Source organism: Azolla caroliniana, unplaced genomic scaffold (assembly GCF_043228905.1).
Source record: "Azolla caroliniana isolate FFs.n. ecotype wild unplaced genomic scaffold, voAzoCaro1.0.p SCAF_438, whole genome shotgun sequence".
In the NCBI taxonomy this organism is placed as follows: Eukaryota; Viridiplantae; Streptophyta; class Polypodiopsida; order Salviniales; family Salviniaceae; genus Azolla; species Azolla caroliniana.
Window position 1 is genome coordinate 1,209 of NW_028230873.1, and position 20,861 is coordinate 22,069.

Below are 20,861 nucleotides of genomic sequence, written 5' to 3' on the forward strand. Positions count from 1 at the left end.
TCACATATTTCTTCGATTCCATCTTAATCAAACATGCCACCCCTCCATGTCCTCTTCATTGTCTTGAATTTTTTGCCCACTATCAAGGAGTGCACATTGTAGTTGCTCAAACATTCGAATCTGTCAGAGTGTCATGGTCCCAAGATTCGATGAGACGCATGATATCAAGTTCATCGATGAACTCGACTCTGCCAAATCCCGCATTCCATGGGTATCCATCGTGATTACAAGGGCATAACTCGTAGAAGATGTGAAGGTAATGCCGAAGAAGGTTACGTGTGTGGGCAGAGTAAGGATTGGGAACGAACAGAAGAATGACAGGAGGAGGTGATGGCAGTGAGCGTGAATTGCATCTGCCCGCTCGCCCTCCTTCCTTCCATTCCATCCATTCGCCCGCCTGCCCACCCAAAGTCTAAAATTTTATACCATGCTTAGAAAGAAGGCCAAGTATAAACATGTTTGCTTTTATACATTTAAGATTAGAGGCTTAGGAGACTTAGGAGACTCTGAGAGAGAGGAGAGAGAGAGAGAAAGAGAGAGAGCTGTGTGTAGCCATGGAGAACTACAAGGTGTGGGTGCGACAGAATCGACAGTTGATCGCTTCCCTGGAGAGCATTGCTAATGTATGTGCTTCTTATTTTCCTTCTACATGTCATTCATTCGCTCGCCCGTTCGCTCACTCCCGCCTATTTCTTTTTCTTTCCTTGTTTCATGAACAAATTTGGCTGTCTCTCGGTATTTTTCTGTTTCTGCTCATTCTTTCTTGGATTTCATGGCTTCATAGCTTGTTTTCTTAGTTTTATGTTTGCTTTCATTCTCACTTATAAAGAAGGCGTGTAAGTCCTCTTAAATGACTAAAATCAAGGAATTTACCCGTAATATCTGGTTTACATTTCATGTCTAGGGATCAAGACGGTATGAGTAAGTTCGTAAATGTTTCATGATAGTGCAACTCTTGTGAGTAGAAGTGAGAAAGATGGCATACGGAAGTTAAAAAGGGCTATTGTTGGGTCTAAGGTCCAAAATTTAAAGGTTTCACTTTGGAAACAATTGGTTATTTTTACAATCAAGTGTTATTTTTGGTTTTCAAAGATTGACCAAAATGAACAAGAATCTACTTATAGTTTGATTGACGAAATTAACATTTTTTTGAGAATTTATTATCGCTTGTATGTTTCCCAAAATCACTGTAAATGCAATTGAGAGGTTCATGAAACCTATCAAGATTTTTAAACTATAATACTTCCAAGAAAAAACGAAATGATATACAAACTTCTGCCATTAGGCCAGCATATCTTGGAGTTAGATATATATGACTTTACCCAATTATTTATGTTTAGCAAGTCTTATGAATTTCATTGCCACTGATAAATTGAAGTTAGCAATGGTGTTGTTCCTAGTAGTCAAGGCAGACTGATGTACAGAAATGAATCTGAGAGAATGCAAGAGGGAACACATCCCTTCTAACAATGATGATTTGGATCATGGATTCTAAATGATTATATTAATTTAAGTTAAACAGTAATCAAATATAAGGCTCTCCAGCTACAAGTGTGTGACAGAGAGCAGAAAGAGAACTAAGAAAATATGTTAAATGTTAATGTAGAGAGTGGATGACCTCTACAATGAAGAGTGTAAGAAAGAGAGATCACACATTGTTTAGAAATTCAATGTGTTGAGTCATCGTTTATACGTGAGTAGGATCAGCCATGAGAACATTACTCCCATACCTACAAATAAGTGACCTATCACATCTATGCAATGAACCTCGATCCCTATGTCTTGTGTTCACAGCATAGCTAAGACATCCACATAGAAGTGGACACTCTTGTGTCCTCGCCATAGGTATGCAATCCACATTGAAATGGGTATATATATAAATATATAAACATTATGTTTGATTCCTACTAAGGTTATGTGTGTGCATATATTACATACCCCACACAATTGCACTGATGATATATGGCATATCCTAGTTAGAGCACCTTTATGTCTAGCTGATTCTTGGATGAGCATTTCATTCCACTTCTCGGCTGATGGTTCATCTTCTTGCTACTCAAGAATGACATCGTATCGATATCAAACATATGCAATCTAAATTCTCTCATCATCTAAAAATCTCAAGCTATGAGGAGAATTTCGTTAATAGTATGGAATATGTCTCAAGGGTATGCGACAACTGTGAACTCCTAAACCCATGAGGAAAATGATGCATGGGATGAAAAACAGTCTGAAGGAGAGGAACAAGTAGTCACATCAGGTTATATTTTTAATAAATAGTATTAAGTTCAAATAATAAAGGTCGTAACTGTTTGAATAAAGAAGAAAAGAAAATTCCAATTGTGTTTGTTTTATATAGTATATTAAATGCATGTGCAGACTGTGACCTGGTTTTTACCTGACCGATTTTCGAACTCTGAGATTGGTACTGAAGCTGGTATGTGAACCTATCTAAGTGTTTTAATTTGACTTGTCAATAATAAAAAGCAGTACATTCTCACAATGATATTATTGTTATTCCCAGTTGCTTCTCTTTTGGGCCTCATAACAACATTGAACCAGTTTATTATTGACACTACACCACAAGTTCCTAGACAAGGCACAACAAGAGAACCTGAGCAGTGCTGCCTTCCACTAGCAGCGTCCTTATCAGCTGTAAAACAACTTGAGGTCTTGATTGAAGTAGTTGCAGAACATTACAGAGGTCGGGAAAAGAAGTGGAGCATATTAGCAGCTGTGGAAGCTATAAAGTAAGGTATCTACCTGGAAGCCTACAATTGTTTTATTAAAACTTTTAAAGAAGTTGACATTTCATGGATGACTTTGGAGCTCACTTATTGGATGGTCTCACAGAGCTTCTTTACGGTTTCTGATCTTGCATCGAAATGGATATCGTATGCTTCTAGATGGGGGGGAAACCATATGTAAAGAAAGTGGAACTCAAGCTCAATCAGGATCAAACTTTTGGGGGACTATGATAGATAAAAGGCAGTCAAATATGAGGTCATCTGCAGGAGATTTAGAGACAAAGGCAACTCTAGCTATGTCGAAGTTCAGGGAAAACATCGGCATCAACACAAAACCATCGTGGGCTTACCGCCGTCAAAGTGTGTCAAGTTCTGCAAGTGGACCTACTATTCCATGTAAGTACACAATTAGTGTTAAAGCTTTAAATGGAGGAGATTTTCTGGTCTACACATTCAGAAGTCAATGCTGTACCAACTGATTTAGTTATTTTAACTTTTATGAAGATGTGATTAATGTATCAATGTGAATTATACCTATGTCCATCAGGAAGGTATATGAATATGGTCCATTATGAGGATATGCAGCAATTAATTGGGATTTTTCATTTAATATATTAGATTAAAGATGACTGCATTCTTATGTATTGTGGAAACTCTCATCTTGTTGAACATTAGGTGTTCCTGTATCTTGCTGTAATGGAAGTTGGGACCTGCCAGAACAGTTATCAGTTACTGGGGAATGGGTGTTTATCCTAAGACCCTTATTGTACGTGCTGTTGGTTAGGCATCATGGGTCAAGATCTTGGAAGCCATGGTTAACATCCCTTGCTCTAGATGTAACCGGCATAACTTCTATATTAGCCGCTCAGATTCTAAAATATAATAGGGGCATGAGTAGTGCTGGCAATATGGAGCATCTTCAACTTTCTACTGAGGAGGTTCAAGAGGTGAGTAGACTTATTTTGTGAAATGAAAGAATTCTATTATTTCTTTTATAAACAAGTCTATGTGACAATATTACACTACCTTCAAAAGCTGAAAGGGGAGAAATATTTTATTACCTTCTCGTAAAGACCATATGAGAGAAATGACGTGTACTACATGTGTCCATTGGAATTAATACATGCTATCCAGAAATATCCTGGAATTAATACCATGCACAGAAATGAAATGAATTATTATATTGATGCCTTTAATAGGCGAAAATGATAGGCTAGACCAAAAGAAGTTACATTCAGAGAGAGGGATAGATAGATTCTATTATCTTCTGCGGAGGTTGAATATGACCTATGAGACCAAGAATATTACATTTCATGTAATACATGTGAAATTGAGTAGTGACTCTCAATGTTCAAGAACTTTACCAATGAATATTGCAATCGAGAGTGCACATTGTGGTTGCGAGAGAAATTCGTGCAAGGATTGAGTTTGGTCAAAGTTGTGTCTAAAGCATGTGTGAATATGATCAAAGGTAGAGTATTGTATCAAAGTGCGATACTTAGACTCTCTAACTTGTTTAGGGCAAAGTATGCATAGTCGACCACTCTCATCACTTTTGCCCCAATGCGCCATCTTGTGAGAAAAGCTGTTAATAGAAGCAACGCAATAGTTGTTAGAACAAAATAGACACAACCAAGCTGTGAGAAGGCTGTTAGACAACAATAGCAAAAATGGTTGCAAAGAGTAGACACAGCCAAAGAGTAGAGCTTGTTCACAAGTAGCAACAAATATATCTTTACAAAAGAGGATGGTAAGCCTATTTATACAAAATTGGGGAACGTGGGTGAAATGGTTGTTTGGTAAAGTGACTCTTGTACTACCAAACAAGTACAATAAACTAGGAATAAAAGGGAATATCTTGGAAAAAGTGGAAGAGAGAAGGCATTTAAAGCGTTGCAAATTCTAGAGAGAGAAGGCATTTAAAGAGTTGTAGATTCTAGAGAGAGAAGAATCTAAGAAGAGAGAGAATGTAGAAAAGAGATAATAAAGATGAAAGAGAGTGTAGGTCTTGAGCTGCCACCCTCCAACACCTCCTCCTAGCTCAAAAATGACGGTCCAACATTGAGTTGACCGAGGAGCTGATCAATGGCTTGCCTTGGAAGTGGCTTAGTAAATAAATCAACCACATTTTCTTGAGTAGGACAATATGCCAAGTTGATGACTTGTGATTTCACTAATTCACGAACAAAATGGTAGTACATTTCAATATGTTTTGTTCTACCATGAAATGCTAAGCTATGTGCCAAGGCACGGGCATTTTGGCTGTTAGTGAAAACTGCAATAGGACTCTTGCAAAACACCAATGTGACAAAATAATTGCATTAACCATAGCAACTCATAGCAACTCATAGCAAGTATCCAAGTAGGCTTGATATTTAGCTCCGTCGATGAAGTAGAAACTGAGTTTTGCTTCTTTGATTTCCAAGAAATCAAGCTTGAACTTAACATAAAACAATAGCCAGATGTGGACCTTCTAGAATCAATATCACTCGAGTAGCCAACAAGCTCAATGCTGCCTCTAAAAGAGAGACCATAGTTGAGTGTGTTGGCCAAATACCTAAGAACTCAAATAGTTGCTTGCCAATGACTTTGTCTTGGAGCACTTGAGAATTGGTTGAGAATACTCACTATAGGACAAATCATGCCTAGTGTAAGTTAAGTGAAAAAGAGACCCAATTAACCTTCTATATTTCGTGATATCTTCAAATGGGAGAATCGTCTTCATGAGATAGCTTTGAGTTTGGATCCATTGGACAGGAGAGTGGCTTGCAATTTGACATGCTATAGGTCTCAAGGAGCTGCTTGAGATACTTATGTTGGCTGAGGAAGATACCACCCTGTGATTGATAGGCCTCCATACCTATGAAGTAATGGAGAAGTCCTAGATTAGTCATTTTGAATGTGATTTTGAGGTCAGTGCGAAGCTCCTCGATTTTAGAAGCAAGGGACCTTGTAATTAGAAGGTTGTCAACACATAATATGATCAAGCATAACAATTTATCTTAGGAAAAGACATAAAGATTGTTGTCAGCATAAGAGTGTTGAAACCCAAGAAAGAAAGAAAGATATATTAACGTCTTTTATGAGGCCAAAATGGCCTATAAGACCAAACAAGAGATTACATCTTAAATGTTTCTCGTCTTTGAGAACAACAAATCAACAAATCAAAATAAAATAAATATTACTCCGTAAATATAAAAGTAAATAAGATAAAAAGAGACGAGGGAAACTGGATTTCGGCACATGTGAGTCTCTCAAGTTAGATGAATTGTAACTTTTGTCTTCGAAAGATCTCTAGCATAGGTCGATCCAGAATGGAAAGGTCTCCAAAGCGAGGGAAGCACTTGCAATGGCGGGAGATAATGGCTTTTATTTGTCGATGACAAGGGTGTTGAGGTTGTGGTCCATGGTGCTGGGGTCTACGTGCACGACAAATTGCTATTGCCCGATCAATTGTAACCCCTTTGTTATGTCTTGGTCAGGAGCCCATTTGTGTATCCCTTGATTGACTTATAGCATTAGCAAGAGTGATGGGGCTAAAGAAAGTTGTGATTGTTCTTTGTGGATGAGCTTGTGTGGCTATATCCTTCAACAACTTTTCCCAATGTCTCTTGAGCTCTAGCAAGAAAAATTCTAGGCACCGTTGGTCCTCATATTCCATTACCTTGCGTAGGGGGCCAAAGCCTTGTTTAAAGAGGCAACGGTATCTCCCTTTGATTTCATAAAAGACACTACAGTGACAAACATAGTGTTCTTTGAATTCCACTCCTTGATGACACAATTGGCAAATTCTTTCTTCTAGAGGTATTCGTGTATATGTATCTGCCTACTTTGTAGAAAATGCAAGGATCTTAGGCTAACTCTCACACAACAAGATCACTTAGAAGACTTAAGGAAATATCAGTAGATTAGGGAAAACGAGCTTTGATTACAAAGATGTAGAATGGTTTATATAACCAGTTTCTACAATCACTTTATTAGGTTAACACTATTATAACTATATACACACCTAACAACTACTTAACTAGGTTCATACTATTCTAAGTATGTTCACACCCAACAGTTACTTAATTAGGTTCACACTATTATAACAATGTTCACACCAAAGCTTTCATAGGATACACTTTAAGTGTAACAAACCCCCCTGAAATGAATGGTGTGGACTTGAATGTGGTCACTATCCAGGTGTTGGAAGAATGCCCAATTCCTTGCGAAAATATTCAAACTTTTCTCTTGATAGAGGCTTGGTGAAAATGTTTGCAACATTTTCATGAGTTGGTGCATAGACCAAGTTTATCTCTTTAGCATGGAACTGCTCCCTCACATAATGATAGTGCACCTCAATGTGTTTTGTTCGTGCATGGAAGACGGGATTTCTTGCAATAGCCAAGGCACTTTGACTATCTGTAAATATACATGTAGGAGATGGTTGCTCAAGTGACAAATTGGACAATAATCTCTTGAGCCAAACACACTCTATTGTGGCGCTGAATGCTGTTCTATATTCAGCTTCACAACTTGATGTTGCCACTGTTGGCTGCTTCTTGCTGAGCCAGGAAACACAGGAATTGCCGATCATGAGACAATTTCCACTATGTGAGACACGAATGTCATAGCAGCCAGCTCAATCACTATCAGTGAAGGCTGTTAAAATAGATGAACTTCCTTCTCCATAGAAGAGGCTGAAATCCATAGTGCCTTTGAGGTCAGGGAAAACTTGCTTGGCTGCTTGCCAATGCTTTGTTCCAGGGCTGTGCATAAACCTGCTTAATTGCGAAACAGCATATTGAATGTCAGGTCACGTGTTGCACAAAAATATCAAACAACCTACAGGTTGCTGGTATAAGAGTGCATCAGTTGGTTGTCCTTTGTCTTGGTATTAGAATTTGAATCTTGCTTCTACAGGAGTGGAGATTGGCTTGCAGTCTTCATAACCTGAATCATTGTAGGAGCTTCTCCATGTACTTTTGTTGACTGAGAAAAATGCTTCCCTCAACAGTAATAAATTGAATGCTGAGGTAGTAATGGAGATGACCAAGATCTGTAAGTTTAAATGTCTTACTAAGATCAGCTTTGAAATCTGCAATTTCTTGCACATTAGGTCCTATGATTAGCAAATCATCAACATAAAGCACAACAATTAGTAATTTCTCTCCATCCTTTCGGACATAGAGATTGCTTTCAGTTGGGCTGTTTACAAAACTGAGTTGAAGAAGATGAGCATGGATCTTTGCCTTCCACGCTCGAGGTGCTTGCTTCAAGTCGTGCAAAGCTTTAAGTAACCTGCAAACTTTAGTTTTTGCACCTTTAATGTCAAAACCTAGAGGTTGAGCTACATAAAACTCTTCTTCTAAATCTCCATTTAAGAAGGCGGGTTTAATGTCTAATTGGTTTCCATCCCTTAATTGCTGCTGCAGCAATTGTAGCTCTGATTGTAGTCATCTTTGAAGTGGGGGCGAAGGTTTCTTCATAGTCTATCCCCTCTTTTTGGGAACAGCCTTTTGCCACAAGTCTTGCTTTAAAACGATCAATGCTTCCATCCGCATTATGCTTGACTTTGTAAATCCACTCTATGTTTAGGTAGATCACATAACTCCCAAGTGTTGTTCTTGTAGAAGGACCCAAGTTCTGATTTCATGGCTTCAACCCAATGGTCATGTGCTAATGCATCCTTAAGAGAGAGTGGTTCCTCATCACAAATTTCAGTGATAAGAGCATGATGCACATAATGCAGTTCAGCTTGCTGATTAGTTGACCGGGTTTTACCTTGAAGAGGAAACTTGAGTTTGCTGTCCATGAGGTGTTAATCAGCAATTTAGGAACTGTTCTTGCTTGCTGAGAAGAGGCTTGTTCTTCCTCCAATTCCATGTCAAGATCATGTGGGTTAATGACCTGTAATTATCAACAATGTTTGGTTGCTCATTTTCAACCACATTGGGCTGTTGCAAGAGATCAATTTGAGCATTGCTTGGCTGCTCTACATTGTTGTTTGGAGCATGTTGTTGCTGATGCAAAACCTGCACATTACCTCCATGAGGTTGGGTTAATCGATCACCTTCAAACACAACATTTTGGAGCAATCCACAAGTGGTTGAGCTGCATTTTCAGCAAATATCACATCCCATCTGATGATGATCTTACCAGTAGTGGGCTGAAACAATTGATAACCTTTGCTTTCTTTGCGGTAGCCAACAAAGATGCATTTTGTTGCTTTGTCTTGAAGCTTATGGCATTGCTGTGGTGGCACAAATGCATAAGCCAAGCTTCCAAATATTCTCATGTGTCCAACATTTGGCTTGTGACTAGTCCAAGCCTCACACGGAGTGATAGTTGTTATTGCTTTTGTGGGGCATCTATTCAAAACATAGTTTACACACATTACAACTTCTAGCCAAAACTTATGAGGTAGCTTCTTACCATTGAGCATGCATCTTGCCATCTCCATGAAAGATTTATTCTTTCTCTTAGCCAAACCATTTTGTTGTGATGTGTATGGAGTGGTGCATTGATGGATAATTCCTCTGTCCTTCAAGAAAGCATTGAACTCTTGAGACATGTACTCACCCCCTCTATCGGTGCGAAGAGTAATGAGTTTGTGACCACTAAAATTTTCAGCAAGGTGTAAGAATTCTTTGAAGCATGAAAAGTCATTAGATTTCTCCTTCAAAGGATATACCCAAGTGTGTCGGGTAGCATCATCAATGAATGTAAGAAAATAAAGATAACCTCGAATTGATGGTGTTCTCATTGGGCCACATACATCACTATGTACAAGTTGAAGCTTGTGTGTTGCCAAAACATCAACATCTTTTGGAAATGAAAACTTGTGCATCTTTCCTAGAATACAGCCTTCACAAACATGATTAGATGGTACATAAATGGAAGGAAGATTGCATATGATATCATGCTTGCTAAGCCGTGCAAGGCGGCTGAAATTTAAATGGCAGAACCGAGCATGCCATAGTTCAGAATTGCTTTGTGTTTGGGCATCCACCGCTAATGCATTTTGGTCATCAAATTTCTGATATATGTCAAGCTTGTAAAGGTTGTTGAACAAACTACCTGTTATGACAATGATATCGCCCTTTGTAAGATCATGTACTGTGCATTTGTCATAGAGAAAATGGATAGGGTATCCATGCATAGCAATGGCAGAAACAGAAATAAGGTTTTCTTTATGCCAGGGACATAGAGAACATTGTTCAAGGTGACTACATCCCCATTGACAGCTATAATATGAACTTGACCAATGCCTTGTATGATGTAAGAAGCATTATGGGAAGAAGTAATGGTGCCCGCCTTATGACAAACATCTTCAAGTGTGACAAAGAAATTTTTGCATTGCTATCAAAATACTAAGCATCTGTAGAGTCACTTACCGATAAACATACGTCATCCTTGTATGCATAGATTGACCCATGCGTGATATTCGTGGTATTCGACATCCGTAATATTCGTAATATTCGAGAATACAAAATGACCCCAAGAATATTACAAAACCATTTGTTTATTTATTTATTATTTAAAAAAAAAACAAATATTTTTACATCTATTATATAAAAATTATATTAGTGTGAGGTCCCCTTATTAATGTCAGATAAAAATATCAAATTTGGTGGGAGAGTAAAAAGTGGAGAATTAATGGACCTTTTATTTATTATTTAGTAAAAATAAAACAAATACTTTTAAGTTTTACATCTATTATAAAAATACTATTAGTGTAAAGTCCCCTTATTAATGTCAGATAAAAATATCAAATTTGGTGGGAGAGTAAAAAGTGGAGAATTAATGAACCTTTTATATATTATTTATTAAAAATAAAACAAATACTTTTAAGTTTTACATCTATTATAAAAATATTATTAGTGTAAAGTTCCCTTATTAATGTCAGATAAAAATATCAAATTTGGTGGGAACCTTTTATTTATTTACATATTTTTATTTATTTATTGAAAAATGAAACAAATACATTTAAGTTTTATATCTATTATAAAAATATTATTAGAGTGAGGTCCCCTTTTTAATGAAAAATAAAAATACCAAATTTTGTGGGAGAATAAACACTGGGGAATTAATGAACCTTTTATTTATTATTATTTTATTATTAATTAAAAATAAAACAATTACTTTTAAGTTTTACATTTATTATATAAAATATTATTAGTGTAAGTCTCCTTTTTAATGTGAAGTTAAATATCTCCTTTTTATTGTCAAAGTCCTCTTGGTTATATGATATATATAAGAAACTAAAAAGTATGAACTCTTTTTTTCTTTTTTTTTAACGATTATTTTTTCATGCATTCATATGCGTATTCATATGCATTCGTTTGGTAACCCCCACGAATGCGAATATGTCAATTGAAGGCAACACGAGGATTAGGGTTTAGGTCAAAAACAGAGAGGGAGAGAGTTTGAGTGAGAGACAAAGGGAGAGAGAGAGATGCACGTTGTCTTGGGTACAAAGAGTGTACCTCTTTTTTGGTTTTTAGATATTATGTATATACAAGGCAAAAGTGTGCTATGGGTGTGTTCACACTCGTGCACTAATAAAAGGCACGATGGCCCTTTATTCCCAACAACCTCCCACCTAAAGGCAATGTGCCGTGAGAAGGAAAAAAAAGAAAGTCAGCTAAGTCCAAGCATGTAGAAAGCTGAACTAAATACATCTATCCAACTCCCATCATCTATCGGCAATGAGCAAATCGCTCAGCTGAAAGACTCTTCGTGAGAAGATCTGCAGGATTATTATTTGTATGTACTTTGACAAGCTCAATGTTCTTGCTATCAAGTACATCTCTGATGAAGTGATACTTCACCTCTATGTGCTTTGTCTTTGCGTGAAAGACAGGATTCCGAGCTAGCATGATAGCACTTTGGCTGTCACAATGAAGAATAGGTAACTCTGTAATGCCAAGATCTCTCACTAGATATGAAAGCCATAAAGCCTCTTTGCATGCCTCAGTGGCAGCAACAAACTCTGCCTCTGTCGTAGACAATGCAACACACTTTTGTAGTCTGGAGATCCAATAGACCGCTCCTCCTGTGAAAGTAAACACATACCCAGAAGTAGACTTCCTGCAGTCTGCGTGACCAGCATGGTCCGCATCCGTAAAACCAACAACATATGCCTTTTGCTTTCCAAAGCAAATGCCCAAGTCCTTTGTGCCTTTGAGGTATCTCATAATACCTTTCTCCGCTTCCCAATGCTTTTTGCCGGGGTTTTCCATGTACCTACTAACCACTCTCACTGCAAAGGCAATATCAGGGCGTGCAGCAACCATCGCATATATCAAACTGCCAACGGCTGAAGCATACGGAACCTTAGCCATTTCAGCCTTCTCATCATCAGATGTAGGGCTGTCTTCTGCATTGAGTTTCAAATATGGAGGTAATGGAACCCCAATTGTTTTCCCCCCCTCCATATTGAAACGCTGCAAAACCTTAGAGATATACTCCTGCTGAGATAGAAAGAGTACCCCTTTCGACCGGTTTCGGAGTATTCGCATGCCAAGGATGTGATTTGCATCACCAAGATCCTTCATATGCTCTGCCATGACGGCTTTGCTTCAATGAATCCAAGGCATGAATATCCTTGCTAGCAATCAATATATCATCAACATACAAAACCAAGACAATCAGGCTGCCATCTCTTGCCTTCTTGGTGTACAAGCAGTGGTCCACTTGACTTCTACGAAAACCTTGAGATTGCATAAATGCATCAAATTTATGATACCATTCTCTTGGTGCTTGTTTCAACCCATACAAACTCCTTTTGAGCTTACAAACCATCTTCTCTTTGCCTTTAACCACAAAACCTTCAGGCTGCTGCATATATATGTCTTCATGCAGATCGCCATGTAAAAAGGCGGTCTTCACATCCATCTGTATGAGCTCCATATCTTCAGCTGCAACTAAGCCCAAAATGATTCTTAATGTAGTCATCTTGACTACAGGCGAGAACTCATCAAAATCAACACCATATTCCTGCTTGTATCCTTTTGCAACCAATCTTGCTTTGTTCTTTGGCGAGGAATCAGAAATGACCTTCATTTTGTAAACCCATTTGCATGGAAGTGTTTTCTGCCCTTTAGGAAACTGCACCAAATCCCAAGTGTCATTTTTCTCAAAAGATTCCATCTCTGACAACATGGCTTTATACCATTTCTTATTGTCCTGTCTGTCCATTGCTTTCTTGAAGCAAGTCGGTTCACCACAATCAGTTACCATGACATAATCAGCCACACTGTTTGCATCAGGAACAAATCTGTCAGGCTTTCTAGTAACTCTAGACGATCTCCTAACCCAACACTCATTGTTTGGTAGCTGTTGAGCCTGCAAATCATCATTTTCAACTTGTTGTCCAGGCATTTCAGCCTGTGAATCAGCATTAACAGCTTGCTGTTCTAGCCGTTCCTGCACATTTGGTGGCTCAACATTATTGGCAAAGGCTGGCTGATCATTTCCAACCTCATTTTCTGCATTTGCAGGTAAGTTTACAGCAGGTGTTTGCTGCTGTACAGCGGGCACACTTTTCTGTCTAAAGGGTATTTCTTCTCGGAATACAACCCTCCGTACTTCCTCGGTCTTTTCGGGTTGTTTATGCATGCGATTTTCCCGGAAGATAACATCATTGCTGCGTACTATTTTTCTTTTCTCGGGATCCCACAATCTATACCCCATTTCACCCTCGTCACCGTATCCTAGGAAAATACATTTGCAGGACTTTGGCTCAAGTTTGTTGCGTTCTTCTTTACGAATGTGCACAAAAGCCTCACAGCCAAACACTCTCAAGTGAGCATATGAAGGTGGCTTGCCCGGCCATGCTTCTTGGGGTATTCCCCCTCCCAAAGACCTGTTAGGTGACTGATTAATCAAGTGAACAGCTGTCATAACAGCCTCTGCCCAAAAACCATGGGGTAACGCAGCATGAGACAGCATAGTACGAACCTTATCTTGAATGGTCCGATTCATACGCTCTGCAACTCCATTTTGGGGTGGATTATAAGGGGCAGTGAATTCCCTCTTTATCCCTTTGCTGTCACAAAATGCTTGAAAGGCCTTGGACACATATTCCCCACCATTGTTAGAGCGAAGACACTTAAGTGTCTTATCAATTTGATTCTCAACTAATGCCAAAAATGTTCGAAACTTGTCGAGCACTTCATCCTTGCTACGAATAGAGTAAACCCATACCTTCCGTTTAGCATCATCGACAAAAGTGACTAAGTATTTCTTTCCCCCTAATGATAGCCTTGGCATCTGACATACATCTGAATGTACTAACTCAAGCGGGGACGACTTCAACAAAAGAGACTTTTTATGAGAAGTTTGTATATGTTTACCATAAATGCAATGATTACAATGTTCAAAATCAGCATAACGAAGACATGGTAAGTAACCCAAACGAGACATAACTAATGAGTTACATATTCCCCATGACTATGAGTCTTCACATTCCCCAAGAGAGAGTGGTTGTTGTAGTTAATGAAGAGAGAGGGTGACTATATATAAAGCACCCTCCTCATACTTCATATTAAGTCGGTTGTGACTCCATGTAATGCTACATTTTTGTATCTCTTATTCTACTTGTGAATATACATCTTCTTCTTGAGTATTTCATTGTGTTCTTATCTATCTATCTTGTGTTTTCTCTTCTCTCCTCTATTTCCTCTCACACATACACATAACACATATCTCTTCTGCTGCACAAGAATCATACCCGATTCTTTACATGGTATCATAGCGGTTTGGTAGCTCGATCTAGCCCATCCGCGTGTGTTGTATTCTATGCCGACATTCGAGAGGAACTGGTCCATCGGTATCGTAGTGCGACTACATAGCTCGTATTCAAGAGAGAAGGAAAAGAAAAGAAGGAAGAAATCTTCATCGACAATGAATACTCAAATGGGGAGCGTTCTCCCTAACGAGAAGCTAGATCGAAACAACTTTGCATCTTGGGAGTACAAGATGCACCAATACCTTGTCGGCCAAGGCTATTGGGGTTACATCAAAGGAGCACAAGAAAACCGACCCGACTCGAAAGACGCCGACGATGACATGGGAGCAAGCGGCAAGCCGAGTGATGTATTGCTTGGTGACATGTGTTCATGACCACATGCTCGGGTACATTTGAGAACCCGAGACGCCAAAGAAAGCGTGGGAGAATCTACAAAAGATTTTCGCCGCCAACACAACGGCGAGAAAGCTTCAACTCTGCCAAGAGTTGAACAACATCTAACAAAGGGATATGTCCATCACGAGCTACACCTTGACGATCAAGGAGCTTTGCGACTCTCTCGGCTCGATAAGCGTCAATGTGGACGATGATGAGATGGTGCAAATATGCCTCGGCGGCCTTGCACCACGGTTTGGTGCGATGAGGACCGTCGTGTTAGCACGGGAGAATCCACCCTCCTTCGATCTTCAATCCATGTTGTTGGTCGAAGAAAACCATGTTCAAACAAGGAGCAACACCTCAGAAGGCCACATGCTTTACTCACACTCGGACGGAGGAAGAGGACGTGGCCGTGCAAGAAGAGGCCGATTCGGCCAAGGACGAGGTGAACGAGTCCAGAATTACGAAAACAACTCGCAATTTCGGCATCAAGACGGAAGCCATCAAGGAAGGAGGAGCTTGTGTTCCGGTCCAAGCGGACAAAACTTGGTCGAATGCGGATATTGCGGAAAAATCAGTCACCACGAAGAAGAGTGCCGTAAGAAGATATGCGAGTCGGCTTCCACAATTCGGCAAGCAACATCGACACCCATTTTTGAATGAGCAGAAGACGTATTCGACGTAATTCATTCCGATGTATGGGGTCCGGCTCATACGGCTACATTCGGCGGATGCCGATACTACGTGGCCTCCATCAACAACTTCTCCAGGCACACCTGGATCTACCCCATGCGGCAAAAGAGCGAAGTGTTCGGGCACTTCCAAAAATTTAAGAATGATGTCGAGAAAGCCACGGGCCGACATGTACGATGTCTTCGGTCGGATGGAGGCAAGGAGTACTTCTTTGATGAATTTTTGGCTTTTCTACGGAAAGAAAGAATTCTACGAGAGTTTTCGTGTCGACATACGCCACAACAAAACGAAGTCGCCGAACGAAAGAATTGGCACATCCTGGAAGTAGCACGGGCCATGATGAACGAAAAGCATCTACCAAAATCGTATTGGGCAGAAGCGGCTAACATGGCTGTATACCTCATGAATCGGTGTACGACATCGGGTGTGCACGAACTTACTCCGCACGAGAATTTTTTCGGAAAGAAGCCGGATCTATCACATGTTCGGATATTCCGCTCCATTCCATACGTGCACATAAGTCGGAGAAATGTATCCTTGTAGGATACTCACTGGAGCAAAAGGGGTATAATTGCTATAACCCCTCTACTCGGAAGGGTCAAGTAAGTCGAGACGTCGTTTTCGACGAGTCCGCATCTTGGTACGCACTAGGGACAACTTCGACTCTGATTCCGCCCAACCTGGAATCCCCCGAAATAGAGATAGAAGCCGAAGATCGGCTCACGTGCATGTACGAAGAAAGCCCGATTATGACAAGGCTTAGAGGGCCACAAGAGCCTCTGAGTAATCAAAGCACATCTCTTGGTCGAGTCCGAAGCTGGACAAAGGGAAGGTGAAAATGCCGGAGTATGAAGATGATCACTTCGACGACAACGAATTGACTCACTCCCTCGATAGTGAGTTCAAAGGCCTTGACATCCGGACAAATGGAGCGAAGAAAGCCTTAGTATCCGCAAACGAGAAGCTCTGCCAATCCACCCGTGAAAAGAACCCCGTAAGCTGATTCGGCTACAACAATTATATGGCGTACCATTACGCCTTTATGATGAAGGCAGCAACAGTACGGGTGCCGGAAACCTTTTCTGAAGCTGCGAAGGACCCACGATGGATCGAAGCAATGAACGAGCAGATGCGTGCACTATGCAAGAACGAGACATGGGATCTCGTCCCCCAGTCACCGCACAAGAAGGCAATTGGCTGCAGATGGATCTACAAGGTGAAGTATAACGCCGAATGCTCCGCTCAACTCGTAACAAAAGGATACGCACGGACGCATGGAGTCGACTGCGAAGAGATATTTGCCCCGTTGGCAAAGATGACGACTGTGCGGACCATGATCGCACTCGCAACGACGAAAGGGTGGCACCTCCACCTAATGGATGTCAAGAACGCTTTTCTTCAAGGCGAATTAGAAGAGGAGGTGTGCATGGTACAACCACCCGGCTTCGAATCGCGTACTCATCTGAAAGCCGTGTGTCGACTCAAGAAGCTACTCTACAGCCTTAAGCAAGCACTGCATGCTTGGCATTCGAAGATTATGCAATATCTTCATCAAATCGGCTTTCGAATGTCGAAATCTGACAACTCCCTCTACGTATGAAACGACTCTAGAAGCTCGATTGTCATCATCCTATACGTGGATGATCTGGTTATTGGAGGTAAGCATTTAGTCGACATCAACAAGGTCAAGTCCCTCCTCTCCGGCAAATTCGAGATGACGGACATGAAGGAGATCCATTACTTCCTTGGAATCGAAGTAATTCGGATTCTGACCGGCATTGTGATCTCTCAACGGCACTACATGTTGGACTTCTGAACTATGGCATACTCGGTTCTGCGATTTATATTTCAGCAGACTTGCACAGCTTAGTAAGCATGATATGTTATGCAATCTTCCTTCCATTCATATGCCATATATCCATGTTTGTGAGGGCTGTATTCTAGGAAAGATGCACAGGTTTTCATTTCCAAAATTTGCAAATGTTTTGGCAACACACAAGCTTCAACTTGTACATAGTGATGTATGGGGCCCAATGAGAAAGACACCATCAACTGGAGGTTATCTTTATTTTCCTACATTCATTGATGATGCTACCAAACACACTTGGGTATATCCTTTAAAGGAGAAATCCAATGTCTTTTCATGCTTCAAAGAATTCTTACACTTTGCTAAGGTGATCGACTAACCCAACCTCATGGAGGTAATGTGCAGGTTTTGCGTCAGCAACAGCATGCTCCAAACAGAGATTTAGAGCAGCCAAACGATGCTCAAATTGATTGCTTGCAATGCCGAATGTGGTTGAAATGAGCAACCAAACATTATTGATAATAATGCTGATTTACAGGTCATTAATCAACATGATGTTGACATGGAATTGGAGGGAGAACAAGCCTCTTCTAAGCAAGCAAGAACAGTCCCTAATGACTAAATGGCTGTTTAACACCACTATGGACAGCAAACTCACATCTCCTCTTCGAGGCAAAACCCGGTCAACCAATTAGCAAGCTGAACTGCATTTTTTGCATCATGCTGTTATTGCTGAAATTTCTATGATGAAGAGCCACTCTCTTTTGCGGATGCATTAGCATGTGACCATTGGGTTGAAACCATGAAATCAGAACTCGAGTCCATCTACAAGAACAACACTTGGGAGTTATGTGATCTACCTAAAGGTAGAAAAGCAATTGCCACCAAATGTTGTTCTTGTAGATGGACTCGAGTTCTGATTTCATAGCTGGAAACCCAATGGTCACTTAATTAGGTTCACTATGCTGCCATCCTGCATTTTCTACAGTCAGCCTCTGGATGGCTGCTCATATACTATAATTTCAAACTCCTGTAAAGATTCACCGGCATGACCCCTTGGGTGAAGAAACTGTCTTTCAGCTCCTATGGAGACATACCGATTATTGAAACACAATCTAGAGCCTTGAACATTGCATGAAAAAACCACAATTCAGCCCTACTAGTGGCTCAACAAAATTAATCAGATGGCTTTCCAACGTGATCTGGATGTCCTCTCAGTCTAGTGGTTGAAGTATAGATAGTTGAGCTATCACCCACAGGGTAATCATTGCAGGACTGGTTCATCTTGTTGTTCCCTTTGGGGGACCAAAATATCACTCTGGGCAAACTCTGATCAAGTTCCAGCGACTGAAGCTTGATTCAGATTTCAATTCTTCTAGCGATCTTGAATTCAATTCAAGACAACACCACAAAGAGATTTCCTTGGTTCCAAGAGCTCTCTCTATTTGAGACCAGCTGATGTTGGAAAATTTAGCAAGTAGTTTGGTTACCTAAGCTCATATTATTGTATTGTCGGGTCATGTAAAATATATATCTTTTCCTCAAAGATCCTTTCATTAGATGTGTAATTTAATATATTCTCTTCTTGGGCCTCATAGGCCATTCCAGTCTCTTCAAGATGTCAAATATATCCTTATTCCCTGTTTCCCAAACCTCTTGTACCTCTGATTGCATCAAGGTTAGTGTATTTAGAGCTAACTCAACTCGTGTGACTTATGACTGAGAAAGTTTTCTAAGAATTAAACAGTATATAAATGATGAATAAGAACTTACATGAAAAAGTTCATTAAGTTGTTGTGGAAAGGATATTTGTCATCATTGCCATTTAAGAGAGACTATGTAGATACCATATGAAAAAGCTCATTAAGTTGTTATGAAAGAGTGATTGTAAATCACTGCCATTAAAAAGAAAGAGTGTTGATACCAAATTAGAACTACGTACAAAATTGAGTTTTAACACGTTATAATCACTGTTGTGTCTTGCAGTTTAAAAGAAGGCAAGTACTTTTGCTTTTGTATGTCACAAGGGATCCATTCTTCAGGAGTTATACGAGGTAACTCTAGTTTTTCCTTATTCTTTGAAGTTTTCTTTTAAAGTGTATTCTAGATATTGTCTTTGAGAACTAGCATTTGTTTTCACATTCCTTGAAGGGGTTTTGAAGTGTTGTGTGTTGCACAGACGATATCTTGATGGATTTGAAAGGACCCTCAAGCCAGTGCCTCTGATTGGAACTTTGGGAGGTGAAATGGAAATCTGTTTTGATAATTGCAAGATATTATGAATGTATAAACTGAGAGTTGAATGCATTTAGTGGCTTCATTTTCAGGCAAGGTTATAGATTTTCTTACCGATGTCCAATCTCGTTATTGTTATACCTCTGGCTCATAGTTTGAACTTCAATATAGGTGCAAAGGTAAGACACGTCAATTAACCTTCTAAAGAACATGCAAAGCAAGAATAAGGATGATCATCAATCCATTGCTTACTTGTGAAGTTTTATGAGTTGCAGGATCTTCATGACGTTCTTCTGAATGAGGCGGCTAAAGAAATTCGATCAAATTTGATACTACCTTTCAAATTCAATGCGAAGGCTTCTCTATGCCTACCTCTGTCTCACTCTCTTTCTCTATCGCCTTCTTGTAGATTGGTATCAAAGATATATAACATGTGATAAATTTACTTTCTGAGAAATGTGTAAATTGAAAAAAGTCTATTCATTTAAATCCCCAGCGTACTCATATAATCCTCACATGCTGTCTTCAATATATATCATCTATGTTCTATTCATTTATTTATTATCTAAAATATATCAAAAATGTGCCCTAGGAAAACATTCTTTTTCTTGACCCATGTATGCTCAAATCATGAAAGTTTAGCTAACTCATGATAAGAAGACCAATCTTGTATTACGGACGGGATGTGCAAACTATTCATTCTTATACAGTTGGATGGTTGAAATATGAATCCACCCAATCTTGATAATTGTAGCTGTTTTGTGGTTTCAAACTGTTTGATGACCTTGATATGAATGCTAAATAGGTAACATGTTATTGAATAAAAATTCCTAGTTGATTTGGTCACCTTCTAAGTTTGTAAATTCCTCCAATGTGGCATGTATTGTAGTGTTTAGGTCAGTTTCTAATGTCACCTAGAAGGCATCTTGGTGGTTTTGGATGTCTTGCTGGAATGCAATTATTGGAAAATGCTCTGCAATCAAAGGATTACCAAGCTTGAGGCAAGCTTGAATTGAAGAAATGTTGAGAATCCATCAGAAAATGGTGAAACCACATCACTAATGGTGATATATCTTCGTGATCAATCCGTCACAAAATGGTGCTGAGAAACCATCAGAAGGATGGTCTCTTTTAAACCTCATCATACGACGATAGCAGAAAAACTCCAGCACAAGATGATGGCGAGAAACCCATCACCCAGAAACCAAATTGGAGTTCTTCAGTATCTAAAAAATCTAATTAAAAAAAGGGAATTTTGGATTTT

At 39.6% G+C, this 20,861-nt stretch overlaps 1 protein-coding gene across 2 annotated transcripts; it reads left to right on the forward strand.

Moving 5' to 3' along the window:
• Positions 1-512: 512 nt before the first annotated feature.
• Positions 513-20,442, forward strand: LOC147848245 (peroxisome biogenesis protein 16-like). Of its 2 annotated transcripts, none has more exons than XM_087338554.1 (9): positions 513-623; positions 2,380-2,437; positions 2,525-2,750; positions 2,854-3,143; positions 3,423-3,694; positions 19,349-19,416; positions 19,542-19,603; positions 19,690-19,776; positions 19,858-20,442. In XM_087338554.1, the coding sequence occupies exons 1-8, from the start codon at positions 555-557 to the stop codon at positions 19,749-19,751; spliced, it is 1,107 nt and encodes a 368-aa protein (XP_087194680.1). In that variant the 5' UTR covers positions 513-554; the 3' UTR covers positions 19,752-19,776; positions 19,858-20,442. The 2 variants fall into 2 exon arrangements, with proteins under 2 accessions (XP_087194680.1, XP_087194679.1); XM_087338553.1 differs by having other exon boundaries at positions 19,873-20,442.
• Positions 20,443-20,861: the final 419 nt, after the last annotated feature.

Bases quoted from the DNA above. Each gene is read 5' to 3' on its own strand.
- LOC147848245 (XM_087338554.1), top strand. From the start codon at position 555: ATGGAGAACTACAAGGTGTGGGTGCGACAGAATCGACAGTTGATCGCT. The intron at 624-2,379 runs GTATGTGCTTCT...ATGCATGTGCAG, and splicing joins CCCTGGAGAGCATTGCTAAT to ACTGTGACCTGGTTTTTACC. The intron at 3,695-19,348 runs GTGAGTAGACTT...TGTGTCTTGCAG, and splicing joins CTACTGAGGAGGTTCAAGAG to TTTAAAAGAAGGCAAGTACT.